A 14,910-nucleotide genomic window follows, 5' to 3' on the forward strand; every position below is an offset into this window, starting at 1 on the left:
CGCGCGACGTTCGCCATTTTGGGTTCGCCATTGTTGGCGCTTTTTTTTGCCCTCTCACCCCAGACCAGCAGGTACATGGCAGCCAATCAGGAAGCTCTCCCCTGGACCACTCCCCTTCCCTATAAAAACCGAAGCCCTGCAGCGTTTTTTCACTCTGCCTGTGTGTGCTGAAGAGATAGTGTAGGGAGAGAGCTGCTGCCTGTTAGTGATTTCAGGGACAGTTGAAAGTTTGCTGGCTAGTAATCGTTTTGATACTGCTCTGTTATTGGAGGGACAGAAGTCTGCAGGGGTTTGAGGGACATTTAAGCTTAGGTAGCTTTGCTGGCTAGTAATCTACCTTCTACTGCAGTGCTCTGTATGTAGCTGCAGTGGGCAGCTGTCCTGCTTCTGATCTCATCTGCTGACTGCTGCAATAACAGTAGTCCTTGTAAGGACTGCTTTTATTTATTTTTTTGTTGTTTTACTACTACTACTACTACTACTACTATAAGAGCCCAGTGCTATTAGTCTAGCAGTGTTGGGGAGTGGGACTGGTGTGCTAATCTGCTGCTCCTAGTAGTTCAGCAGCACCAACTTTAATTTTTTTTTTTAATATTCATTTTTTTTTATTTTACTTTTTTTTATTTTACTACCGCTGTAGTAGTGTATAAGTTGACCTTTTAGGCATTATTTGCCCTGTAGGCATTATTTGCACACTGTTTTCTTCAACCCGCCATCGAGCTGTGTGACCTTGTTCACATTCTGTCTAATTCCGATCTGCCAAAAAAACTGGGCAAACAATGCCTACAAGGTCAACGACGTTGACCTTGTAGGCATTGTTTGCCCAGTTTTTTTGGCCGCAGCCACTGAAGCACAGAGGCCAGAAAAAATATGCCATATAAATGCTGAAAATAGTCATTTTTTGCCATACGTTGACTCAACGTATATGGCAAAAAATGACTATTTTCAGCATTTATATGGCATATTTTTTCTGGCAACTGTGCTTCAGTGGCTGCGACCAAAAAAATGCATATTTTCTGCATTTATATGGCATAATTTTTCTGGCCTCTGTGCTTCAGTGGCTGCAACCAAAAAAATTTATATTTTCAGCATTTATATGGCATAATTTTTCTGTCAACTGTGCTTCAGTGGCTGCGACCAAAAAAATGCATATTTTCTGCATTTATATGGCATAATTTTTCTGGCCTCTGTGCTTCAGTGGCTGCAACCAAAAAAATTTATATTTTCAGCATTTATATGGCATAATTTTTCTGGCAACTGTGCTTCAGTGGCTGCGTCCAAAAAAACTGGGCAAACAATGTCTACAAGGTCAACGTATGGCGAAAAATGACTATTTTCAGCATTTATATGGCATATTTTTTCTGGCAACTGTGCTTCAGTGGCTGCGTCCAAAAAAACTGGGCAAACAATGCCTACAAGGTCAACGTATGGCAGTTGTTTAAAGAGAACAGTAGATTACTAGCCAGCAAAGCTACCTAAGCTAAAATGTCCCTCAAATCCCTGCAGACTTCTGTCCCTCCAATACAGAGCAGTATCAAGCAGATTACTAGCCAGCAAGCTTACTATCATCTGTCCCTGAAATCACTAACAGCTCTCCCCCTACACTATCTCTTCCAAGCACACACAGGCAGATTTTTCAGATACATTTTTGCCCTTGATCCCCCTCTGGCATGCCACTGTCCAGGTCGTTGCACCCTTTAAACAACTTTAAAATCATTTTTCTGGCCAGAAATGTCTTTTCTAGATGTTAAAGTTCGCCTTCCCATTGAAGTCTATGGGGTTCGCGAACCGTTCGCGAACCGCTCGCATTTTTGCGCAAGTTCGCGAATATGTTCGCGAACTTTTTTTCCGACGTTCGCTACATCCCTAGTCATGTCAGCAATGACACTCTGCTGAATTATTATGCATCATGACATAACTTTAGAGTTTTTTGAAATCCTCACATTCTCTAAAAACACGATTTTCATGGAATCAGCAGTTCCCATTGACTTCTTTAGGTACTCGACAACTTGCACTTGGCAACATTTTGCATTAGAGGTTTTGTGAATTTTACAGTTAATGAATCTCACATTATCAGGGCTTTTAAAGAAATATAGGAAAACCATAACATTTCCAAGGTTCATGGTTTATTTTCAAGGTTCAAGGAAAAAAGAAAAATCCACCTAATAAATCAATATATAGTCATATGCGTGCAACATGACGATGCACTGGTTAGCATTGCTGCCTGCCAATAATGAGGTTTCCCGTAAGTCACATTCAAATGTAAAAAAAGTTACAGATTAACACAAGCATGGAACAAGTCCATGGCAATGCCAAATAAAGCCTGGGATTAAGTATTTGGTACCCCCAAATTGTGGACTGGCAGGTTACAGGAGGTTCTATTTGGAATTCAAATATAAGCATCTGCTTTTAGGCTACTGAGAGCAACTGTCAAAGGGTTGGTGAGGCACTGGTTGGGGATCACTGAACCAGGGCATGGGACAGGGTAACTTGACTGTAAGCTCCGTTGATAAAAGTACAGAAAAAGAGTAGAATATTTTTGTCCTATAAAAATCAAGGCTAGTATTGTATTTTTTTTATACAATAAATAATGATCAATTTGGTGATGGTATAGCATGGTCCTTTTACCCTGCATAAAATAACTTGTATGTATAAAGGATAAACTAAGAATTAATAAATGATACTTTAGTCTGGTCACCTCTAACAGTTAGACAATTATTATTGGCCAAGTTGGAGCCAGACCAACCTTGGAGATGAACCACAGGATGACATAGAAAATTAAATTGTGCAACAAGAGGAATGTATGCATTTGCATTTTCAGATGCATTCCTAATGCTTTAGTGGAGATAAGCTTAACATGATGAGTAACACCAGCTGATTTAAATAACTCACCCAATAAAATTGCTATGGGGCTATACTTGAGTAGGAATTGGTTAGCAATGAGAAAATTGGAGAACCAAACTGAACTTTGTGAAAATTAGACTACTCAACCCTCACCCAACCCTAACCTGCTGTGCCGCAAACCGCACGAGACCCTGACCCAGCATGCTCCCATCTTTATAGACCCGCCAGACTGTGACATCACAAAAGGGCAGGGCCTGTGTGAGTATATAAAAAAATGCACGCAGAGCAGAAGAAGGCTGCAGGCAGGGAGAATGGAGGCTAAAGTTCAGTCTGAACCCCCCCTCCCCCGTGGCCCGAGGACGTGTTGCAGAACTCTGCCAGAACCAGCCCGACCCCGCACATCACTAGTTGCCTCCACTATTCCACCTTTGGTGTCAGGTGCAATCTGCTAACCCCCCGCCAAGGGAACCAAATACTTCAGAAGAAATTTTGCTGCAGCTGCAGTGTAAAAACTGGGTTTATGTTAACATTGCCTAGTTTTTGGCACAGATACACACAGTTTTTTTCACCATTTCAAAGTGCTGCGGTGCAATTTCTTCTGAAATTTGTTAATAATAACAATTTAAGTGCATTTGTATATGTACAGTCAATGCGCCTTACCAAGGAGTTAAATCTCTAGGAGGGAGAAATATAAGGATATTCATGAATGCGCAGTTGTAATATATGAAGAAAAGTTACAGGGCTAAAGATAAATGTAAGAAGGCCAGCTATCCTTTCCATTCACAGGAAGGGCCCCTTCCTGTGAATGGAAAGGATAGCTGGCCTTCTTTATTGAAGGATTATGTAATACCATAAATCTAGCAACTTGCTACAAGATGGTTTCAAAAGAGCAGAAGATGTAACAGTTATTATGTAATATTCAGATGTTAATTCAAGGCACATCTTTTACATGTACCCTGTAAATTGCAGCTTATTCTGCCCAGCACAATTTGCTGCCATTTTAGCAGGTTTACAGTATATATCAATGACAGTTGTCCTTTCAACTTTTACTTTTATGTATGTGGAGCACAAAGGCTGCAAGAATAAAGGAATAATGACTTACCGTGGCATTGACCTGAAGCTGATATGCCTGAGTGGTCTCATAATCCAGTGGATAAATCACAGTCACAATACCACGTGACTTGTCTATAACAAAAAAACTGGAAGGTGGCTGGATTGAATACAGTACACTTCCCCCTGTACCCTGATCTGGATCTGTTGCATTAACAATGAATATCGGTGTTCCCACTGGTGTATTCTGCAAGAAATCAGAGATAAAAGAAGTGAAAAGGACAGCTAAAAAACATCAAAGCAAATAAATTAACCCTGATACTATAATTTCAAAGGTTTAGAGGCGTGCATGTGCGTGTGCCGTGTATGATCCTACTAAAATGAAGTTACCTAATACAAAGTCAGAAATGCATATTGTAGAAATGAACATGTAGTTTTTAATTACATGTTGCGTAACTAATAAATATATACTTAGTGAATCATGATGAAATAATTCCCAAAATTCTTAGACAGACTATAAATAGAACATTTCATAATTTAGAGTAGACCACACTGGACCCTCTATACTACAGCGGCTGACTCTGCCAGATTACACCCATAGAGGTCTTGACAATGTTTAATTTGACGTGAAACAATCGTCCTTTCTAAATAAATCAGGAATCCGTTAAGTTAAGCCTTTTATAAAAAGTGTGATGCATATGCCCATGTTATTCAGCTAAACATTTGCCTGTATTTGAAAGCATATATGATGTGCAAATATACTGCAAGTATAGTTATAACCTAATATTGTATTAGTGCTATGCAGACTGATGCAGTATGTTATTATAACAGGTGTCTTACCATATGGAATATCTTACTTGCCCTCTATAAAGTCAGTCAGTTGATAGCTTGAGGAGATTTTCTGGTACAAAGAACAACCTATTTGGTATTGTTATCATCTGTAGCTGTACAGCAGCTATTGATTAGAAAAGTTCTGCTATGGTAGAGTACGTTTTAACCCTTAAGCACAGAAGTTTGGTTAGTGAAACTGTTAACAAGCGCTTCCAATGCTGGGTAACTGTTGAGAGACTGTAGTTTTAGAAGTTCCAAGTTACATATACTGGCTTGAGAAAAGTTGTTATATCTTACAACTGTAATACAGTACAGAAAACTTAAGTAAAAAAGTGTATAGGTTTCTTAGGGTTACTGTCCAAACCACTTTTTCTGTAAACCCCAAATACCCATCAATCCTATTTCTTCCACTGGATGTTTAAATAAAGGTTTGGTATCAAACTTTAAACCACCACAACATGTTAAACAATTAATAGGGCGTATTGTCCACCTGCAACCCATAATTTAAAATCTTTGACATTTATTATGTTGTGCAAAACAAAATTTGCTGGTAAAAATTGTGTAAAAAGCTGTGTAAAATAAATGGTGAATTTATCAAAGTGTGTTTAATTTTATACTGTGCTAACACCAAATTTGACACTGTTATTTTACATTGCTTCCGGAAAAAGTCACTCCATTTTTTACACTCCGTATTATCTCATTGTTTTATTACACAGCATAATAAATATGGCCCGTATCAAATGTGGACATTGTATCAGAAAATTTAATATTGGCAAACTATGTGAACATACTTTAAATAAACTAATGTATTTGTGGACATTGCCACCTTAAAAGGAGAGTGCAAAGTCTGAAAAACTAGGGGGCACATTTACTAAGGGTCGCATATCGAGGGTTAATTAACCCTCGATATTCGACCATCGAACTAAAATCCTTCGACTTCGACTATCGAAGTTGAAGGATTTAGCGCATTTTCTTTGATCGAACGATCGAAGGTTTTTAATCCATCGATTGAACGATTTTCCTTTGATCAGAAATTGCTTAGAAAGCTTATGGGGAAGGTCCCCATAGGCTAACATTGGTGCTCGGTAGGTTTTAGGTTGCGACGTAGGTAGGCAAAGTTTTTTTTAAAGAGACAGTACTTCGACTATTGAATGGTCGAATAGTCGAACGATTTTTAGTTTGAATCGTTTGATTCGAAGTCGTAGTCGAAGGTCAAAGTAGCCAATTCGATGGTCGAAGTAGCCAAAAAAAAAACTTCGAAATTCGAAGTTTTTTTCATTCTAATCCTAAGTGAGTGACTTGCTATTTTCCAACTATAAAATGACTAGAATTTAAACACATCTGTGCTGTAACAATGCAAATAACACACAAAATGACATTGTGTTCTAAAGTGAAGTCCTGTATGTGCATTCTTGTTCATTTTACTATGAAAAAATGTAATAATTACATAATAAGCAGGGCTTTCTGATCCCAGTAATCTGAGTGATAACTTGCTGGTGCTATTTAAATAAATGATGATAATAAATATCTTAACGGATCAATAAAATATGTACATAACAGTGAATTTGTCATCTACATCAATAAAATCAGGCATCTACTTTGGTACTTAAGGTTTTTCATTGTACTGTGTACAATATCTATAGTAACTCAACTTGGCTGATGAATATAGAGCACTCATATATCTCCACAAAATTGCTTTAAAAAATAGAATTGATTTATTGCCAAACATGCTTAAATGATTCACGAGCCAGTATACACATTATCAGCAAAATGAACATGCTTAACAAACAGAAATACATTAGTAATCACTGAACTATTATGTAGTGTTCACTCCTAATGGACTTTCAATGGATAACTTGTGTCATTAGATTGCTTGCTAAGGCACTGCTTGTGAGTAACCCGGTAATTCCTATAATAAACTCAGACATCCCCAGTGAGATGGAAATACATGACTGGAATCGCTGAATGTGTAATGCCCATTAGGATCCTACCATCCATTTTGGTACAAACAGTTATAAATAACCTTTGACAACCGAGGAAAGTCAATTGTAATAGATTCCTTAAAGAAAGATGAGAGAATGGTTTTTACCTCCCTTTCTGCTCACACAAGGCCTTCAGAGCAATGACATGATAAGTGGATTGTTTCATATTGCTTCTGTATATATTCAAGACAATAAGCAAAGCTCTCATTGGATCAGGCAGTGAACCAGAATGGATATAAATAACTGAGAACATGGTCAAGAATTGAAGGACATTTCATGTAAGAAGGAAGAATGGGACAACTTGCTAAGGCCAACTTTAATTTTTCTTTACTCTTATACCAAAGATCATGAGGGCAGATTGTATATATTTTAAAGTAAGTTTCTTCATTTAAAAGACACCGATTTTTCATACAAAAGTTCTTATTACAATTATTGTTTAGAAAAAGACAACGGCATAAGGATCAACTGAAGGCAAGTAGGTGGTTGGCATTGAAGAATAAATTAATGCCGACTGGATACAACTTTAAAATAGTTATTTGCAGTATAGAATATTCCAAACATTGAAGAAAATTAGTGCAAATTTGTAAATCTTCAAAATGTTAACTGCCTTCAGCTCTGACTGTAAATTTTTGAATTCTCAAAATCATCCAAATTTTAATGTACTTATTTCCAGTAATGTCCAAATACCTGAATGTTATGTTTCTACTTCTTCTAACCCCATTCTACATCTTCGCCTCCCCTCCTTTAATCTTCTTTTTTGTTATACTACAGGTATCGGACCTGTTATTGTTTCTGGTCGGAGTTTTAAAGGGAAAAAACACATTTTTTTCATGGAAAAAAACTTTATTAAACCCGGAGGCTGTTTTTAAGGGGAAAACACAATTTTTCCATAAAAAAAAAACTCATGTGACTTGTGCTCTGATAAACTTCAATCACTCTTTTCTGCTGTACTGCAAGCTGGAGTGATATCACCCCCTCCCTTTTTCCCCCCAGCAGCCAAACAAAAGAACAATGGGAAGGTAACCAGATAACAGCTCCCTAACACAAGATAACAGCTGCCTGGTAGAACTAAGAACAGCACTCAATAGTAAAAACCCATGTCCCACTAAGACACATTCAGTTACATTGAGAAGGAAAAATAGCAGCCTGCCAAAAAGCATTTCTCTCCTAAAGTGCAGGCACAATTCACATGACCAGCGGCAGCTGGGAAATAGACAAAATGTCTAGCCAATGTCAGATTTCAAAATTGAATATAAAAAAATCTGTTTGCTCTTTTGAGAAATGGATTTCAGTGCAGAATTCTGCTGGAGCAGCACTATTAACTGATTCATTTGGAAAAAATTTTTTTCCCATGACAGTATCCCTAAACTCTGAGGCTGTTTAAGGTTCAAATAAAAGTCTGAAAATTGGCAAAGTCATGTAGAAGTCAATTTGGCAGATGTCCCATTTCCAACTGGAAGGTATTATGATCTGCGATGGGTTTTGTGCAATAATCCAAAAATTTCATGGTTTTCGGGCAGTTATTTTTATAATTTTATTCAGTCCTTTCCCACACCGTTTTTTTTTAGTATATTTACTGATAAGTATGGTAAAATGGGCATGGGCAATTGTAAAAGTAACATCTGCATCTGTCTTCTACATGACCTCGGCTGGTTTGAGAGGGAGTATTTTGGATTCTAACTTTTAGCAGCCTCAGGGTATAATAAATCTAGAAAAAATGTAGGTTTTTTTCCACTAAAAATGTGTATTTTCCCCTTTAAAACCATGACCAGAAAAATTCAGATTTGTAATAACTAACAATACTGAACTCATCTCTAACATTTGTGTGGGTGAGCATTTAGGGAATAGTGATCATAACATGGTCTCCTTTGAGATTCTGTTGCAGAAGCAATTCTATAAGGGAGTAACTAAAACACTAAATTTCAGACGTGCAAACTTTGACAGTATAAGGGCATCTCTGCAACATATTAAGTGGGAAATGCTTTTCACAGGGTTAAACACACAACAAAAATGGGAAGTCTTTAAAATGCTGCTTAATAAATATACTTGTCAGTATATTCCACTTGTAAGCAAGGAACGTCGTTGCAAAGCAAAACCTTTTTGGTTCAATAGAAGCGTTGGTGTTGAGGTGGGTAAGAAAAGACGTGCTTTTAAGGCTTTCAAGTTAGCTGGTACAGCCGAAACATTTATAAGGTACAAGGAGGCCAATAAATCATGCAAAGAAGCTATAAGGCAAGCTAAAATTGCTATAGAAAAGGATATTGCAGCAAGCAGTAAAAAAAATCCAAAATTATTTTTTAAATATGTCAATAGTAAAAAAATGAAGCAGGAAGGGGTGGGACCCTTACTATCAGAGGGGGATCAGCTGGTTGATGAAAACAAAATAAAAGCGCAGATTCTGAACTCGTATTTTTCATCTGTTTACACAAATGAAGAACCAGTAAGTGAAGGTTTCCTTCTTAACACTCCCAATTCTAGTAATACAACTAATGATGCATGGTTCACACAAGAAGAAATTCAAAAGAGACTTGAACAGGTTAAGATTAACAAAGGTCCAGGGCCAGATGGTATTCATCCCAGGGTAATTAGCGAGCTTAGCTCTGTGATTGCCAAACCTCTTTACTTAATTTTTCAGGATTCATTGAGATCTGGTATTGTGCCGAGAGACTGGCGAATTGCTAATGTGGTGCCTCTATTCAAAAAAGGATCCCGTTCTCAGCCTCAAAACTATAGGCCAGTTAGTCTGACGTCAGTATTAGGAAAGCTTTTCGAAGGGTTAATAAAGGATAAGATACTGGACTTCATAGCAAATCATAATACTATGAGTTTGTGCCAGCATGGTTTTATGCGTAATAGATCTTGCCAGACTAACTTAATTTCTTTTTACGAGAATGTAAGTAGAGACCTCGATTCTGGGATGGCAGTGGATGTGATTTACTTAGACTTTGCTAAAGCATTTGATACAGTGCCACACAAAAGGTTACTGGTTAAATTAAGGAATGTTGGCCTGGAACATAGTATTTGTACCTGGATAGCGAACTGGCTAAAAGATAGACTACAAAGAGTGGTGGTAAATGGAACATTTTCTAATTGGACCAGTGTTGTTAGTGGAGTACCGCAGGGCTCTGTACTAGGTCCCTTGCTTTTCAACTTGTTTATTAATGACCTGGAGGTGGGCATTGAAAGTACTGTTTCTATTTTTGCAGATGATACTAAATTGTGCAGAACTATAGGTTCCATGCAGGATGCTGCCACTTTGCAAAGTGATCTGTCTAAACTGGAAAACTGGGCAGCAAACTGGAAAATGAGGTTCAATGTTGATAAATGCAAGGTTATGCACTTTGGCAAAAATAATATAAATGCAAGTTATACACTAAATGGCAATGTGTTGGGAGTTTCCTTAAATGAAAAGGATCTAGGGGTCTTTGTAGATAACACGTTGTCTAATTCTGGGCAGTGTCATTCTGTGGCTACTAAAGCAAATAAAGTTCTGTCTTGCATAAAAAAGGGCATTAACTCAAGGGATGAAAACATAATTATGCCTCTTTATAGGTCCCTGGTAAGGCCTCATCTGGAGTATGCAGTTCAGTTTTGGACTCCAGTCCTTAAGAGGGATATAAATGAGCTGGAGAGAGTGCAGAGACGTGCAACTAAATTGGTTAGAGGGACGGAAGACTTAAATTATGAGGGTAGACTGTCAAGGTTGGGGTTGTTTTCTCTGGAAAAAAGGCGCTTGCGAGGGGACATGATTACACTTTACAAGTACATTAGAGGACATTATAGACAAATGGCAGGGGACCTTTTTACCCATAAAGTGGATCACCGTACCAGAGGCCACCCCTTTAGACTAGAAGAAAAGAACTTTCATTTGAAGCAACGTAGAGGGTTCTTCACAGTCAGGACAGTGAGGTTGTGGAATGCACTGCCGGGTGATGTTGTGATGGCTGATTCAGTTAATGCCTTTAAGAATGGCTTGGATGATTTTTTGGACAGACATAATATTAAAGGCTATTGTGATACTAAACTCTATAGTTAATATAGGTATGGGTATATAGAATTTTAATTAAAAGTAGGGAGGGGTGTGTGTATGGATGCTGGGTTTTCATTTGGAGGGGTTGAACTTGATGGACTTTGTCTTTTTTCAACCCAATTTAACTATGTAACTATGTAACTATGTAAATAACCCCTTAAAGAAACCAAACCGGCTGATTTTGCTTCCAATAAGGATCTTATTTCTTAGTTTGGATCAAGTATAAGCTACTGTTTTATTATTATATAGAAAAAGTAAATAGTTTTTAAAAAAATTGGATTATTAGTATAAAATTGAGTGTATGAGAGACAGCCTTTCCATAATTCAGAGCTTTCTGGATAACAGGTTTCTGGATAGTGTACATAGAAGGTAGAGATATGCCTTCTGGTTCATAGTCCACACAAACATCTTTTTGCTGTTCTCTTACTAAGATCCCTCAGTAATATGCTTAGTGCATACTGATGCAAAGGATTTGGTGGGGGGTGTATTTGGTGTTGACATGTGTGTCAGTGAGACATTGAGAAAAGACAGAAGTAATGACAAAGGGCTTCTCTTGCCCTTTTCCTCTTTTGTGATTTGCCCAAAGAGCTACTTTGTGTGTATATGTTTTTTGTTTCTTTACATTGTTGCAAAAACTTTGTTTCACTCACACACTCCTGAGCAATCAGAACTATATCGGCTATAAAGGGCATCTATTTAATGGATATATTTAACAATTTCTATACACATCTGGCTTTAATAAAGAGGATACTATTATAGAAATACAGTAAACTGAGACTAGCTAACAGAAAGCATTCCTTATTTACTGCCCCAAGTTATTAAGTGAAGTGGACAAGGGCACTAAGGGGCACAAGGCCACTCCACTTCCCCCTGAATAGAGCAATGCCAAAAGCAAACAGCGCTCTGTTTAAGGGGGCAGCCACAGGTGTCTGTGCTCTGATACTTTGTACTCAGAAGATCAGATCATAAGTTTAGCCATACTATGAACTTGTTCACCTGATAGGTCTGTAATTAGCCATACCAAGCAGATCATGGTATGTTTAATTTAATCACCAAGTATTCTATAACAGCTTCAAGCCTCCCTTTCTGAGGTATATTACAATTAAGTAATTGTAATAAAAGTACCTGTGCGGCGGGGTCGCCCGCCGCGCCATCGGCGGGGACGCCTGCCGCATGTTCCAGCCTCCAGCACCGGCGCCATCTTTGTTCCTTAGGGCGTGCGCGGTGCACCTGCGCGCCTCTTAAAGGTACAGGCGTGGTTGCGCTGGCGTGGTTGTGCGAGCGCGCATTGGGTACGTTTTGGCGCGAAATTTGAAGGTATTTTAAGGCCATTCTGACTCCCAGCCAGTGCCCGTGATAGAATCTTTATTCTAGTGGTTCCTGAAGCCTTGTGCTGTTTGTTCCTGAAAACTTTAGCAGTGATTTCCGGTTTTGATCCCTGCCTGTCTGATATCCGAACTCTGACCTTGGCTGCATCTCGACTACTCTTTCTGCCGGATTCCATCAGTTTGATTACCCGGTTTTGACCCTTGCCTGCCTGACGATTCTTGTTATCTGCCTGCCTCGACCCAGCCTGTCTGACGATTCTCTTGCCTGCTCCATTTGTACCGTGACCTTAGGCTCAAAAGACTCTGCTAACAGCCGTGCCCCTTTGCCAGCCAGAACATCTCGCCTTGCACCTCTCTCGTTAAGTCCAGGTGGCACCCAAGTAAGCTGAGGGCTCCTCCCGAAGCCCAACGGTGGTCACACTACTGGTGAAGCCGAGCCGAGACCAGGGTCCTTGGCACTTGTTCTGGTATCGGGTGCCGGTCGTGACAGTAATATTACTATCCTTCCACGTGAAATTATTTGGGATATTAGGATTTCTTAGTATACAGTTTAAGTTTTAGTAATGCCCATGGCCAAGGTTTTGTAAAGCCTCTCACATCATAAAGATTTTAGAGAATTTCCTTATCATGTCTATACTTTACCAAAAAAGTTCACTATAGGCTGGAAAAATGTAGGCACACCACTCAGTTCTTGCACCATACTGTAATATAATTAGGGTTGCCACCTTTCCCCCCCAAAACATACCAGCCAGCATCAAGGGAGGGTGAAAGTGACATCACAGGTGTGGAAAATGGGGCGTTTGAGAGGGTTGGCAGTGGGAATTTCAGGGGCGGGGAATAAGCATGTTGGAAAGGGGAAATTGCATGCTGGGGTCTGTGGGGAGGTTCTGGAGAGTGGGTCGTAGCAGTAAGCGTGAGTGACACAATAGAAATATTTAAAAAACAGTGGCAATTAGTCATTTACCGGCAATTACATTGTTGGTACATTTGTAATATCGACCCTCACCCCTAGGCTGCTGAGTTACCATCCAGGTGGTAACCCTACGTATAAATAGCTCTAGTTCCCAAATCTTATAATAATCAATAGGATGTTCACTTTAAGTAGACCTGAAGACCTATAATGATGCCTGCTGAAAGGTTGATTTGGATTACCGGACTTGCTGTAAACTCTCAGGTAATGCCTACTTTGGAGGTTGAACCCTTGGTCAGGAACCCTCTTAGGTCATTACTAGGTTATATACTGTATATAGGAAGAGATTTAGTCATAGTTCAACTTCCAAGTATTGTGCATTAAATGCATTCTCACCTAAAATTCTTTTTTTCTCAGTCATTCTGCAGTTGGTCTACCTGTATGTTTGGACTCATTTTCAGGGGCAGCAAAAAAGCTCATATTGCCACCATCGTGCTTGAATGTTGATATTAAATGCTGTAGCTGACTTTCTGCTTACAGACACCATGTTGTCCAATAAGTTGTACTTTTAATTAATAGGTCTACAAAATATTATTTCAAAAATCTTAAGAAACATCTAGGTGCTTTTTGGAAAATTATTAATTTCTCAGACTTGAAGCACATTAGATCAAATCCTAGCATCTAAAACGGGATTATGTAAGTATCCTTCCTTTCTAAAATCTGAAAGCATTTATCACTATAAAAAGAAAAGATGGGATTTTTTTTCTTGATCAATGATATAGTTACAAACAAAATTTGAATTTGCTTTGATTCACAGCAAATGTTTAATTGCAATGAAAATCATTTCATTTTTTTTTTACTTTTTCAAAACTCAAAAATTAAAATCTCAAAAAAATTAAGTTTGGAAGACTCCAGATCAAAATTTACCCTGGAATTTTAATGAATTCACTTCAGTGTTTTATAGGTAAAACAATGCAGTATATTTGGGACTAGAAAAATGTTGTAAATTGTACTTGCACTTTGACAATGGTGTCGATGATATTAAAAAGTTTGGCATTAATGGATTTTAATATCTCATAAAAGTAGCCATTAACATATTTAGTTCAAATTTGAAACATTGTGTTTGCTAAACATAGAGCAATTGGAATAAAATTTAAGTTTCTCTAAAACCCCATTAGTGGTTGATCTTCAGAAAGAATTTGTAGCAGAAATTTACCGTATGAACATTCCCTTCCGCATCAAAGTGAACCAATTTTCATTGAATGGGGCTATTGTTGTATTGCTTCATGTATTATAATAATTGGGTGACACTTTATTTTAATGGCACATTAATTAATGCCCCATTCTGAGGCAATTTATATTTGAGTTTTAGTGACATGTACATATTAATACAAATGAATTTCATTATAAACCACACTTTAACAAGGAAAGAAAAATCAATCTGTAGCTATAGGAATGCTTTAAATGGTAATGGCATATAATTAGAATTGTAGTCTGCCACATTCATCTATGTCATATATAGACAACGGAGCAAATACTGATAACATTATTTTATTCACAAGCTCTGATTTTGTGCAGAATAGGGGTATTTCATTTAAAAGACACAGTACTTTATCTAGAAAACTAGATACTTTTGTTGTTATATTTTATCAGGACATTCAGGGGCAGATTTACATATGGTCGAATATTGAGGGTTAATTAACCCTCGATATTCGACTGCCGAATGTACTGTAAATCCTTCGACTTGAATATCGAAGTCGAAGGATTTAACGCAATTATTTTGATCGAACGAAAAATCGTTTGATCGAACGATTAAGTCCTTCGATTCGAAGGATTTTAATCCATAGATCGAACGATTTTTCTTTGACAAAAAAAAGCTTGCAAAGCCTATGGGGACCTTCCCCATAGGCTAACATTGAAGTTCGGTAGGTTTTA

General features: G+C 38.1%; 1 protein-coding gene across 4 annotated transcripts in view; it reads right to left on the minus strand.

The window, feature by feature from the left end:
- Positions 1–14,910, minus strand: part of LOC108697217 (cadherin-23) — a 599,373-nt gene that overhangs the window by 331,401 nt on the left and 253,062 nt on the right. For all 4 annotated transcript variants that reach the window (XM_041571124.1, XM_041571128.1, XM_041571125.1 and 1 more), the window contains one exon: positions 3,947–4,141. In XM_041571124.1, coding sequence (XP_041427058.1) covers positions 3,947–4,141 — 195 coding nt within the window. The remainder of the gene's footprint in view (positions 1–3,946; positions 4,142–14,910) is intronic.

This window comes from Xenopus laevis, chromosome 7S (genome assembly GCF_017654675.1).
Source record: "Xenopus laevis strain J_2021 chromosome 7S, Xenopus_laevis_v10.1, whole genome shotgun sequence".
Taxonomy (NCBI): Eukaryota; Metazoa; Chordata; class Amphibia; order Anura; family Pipidae; genus Xenopus; species Xenopus laevis.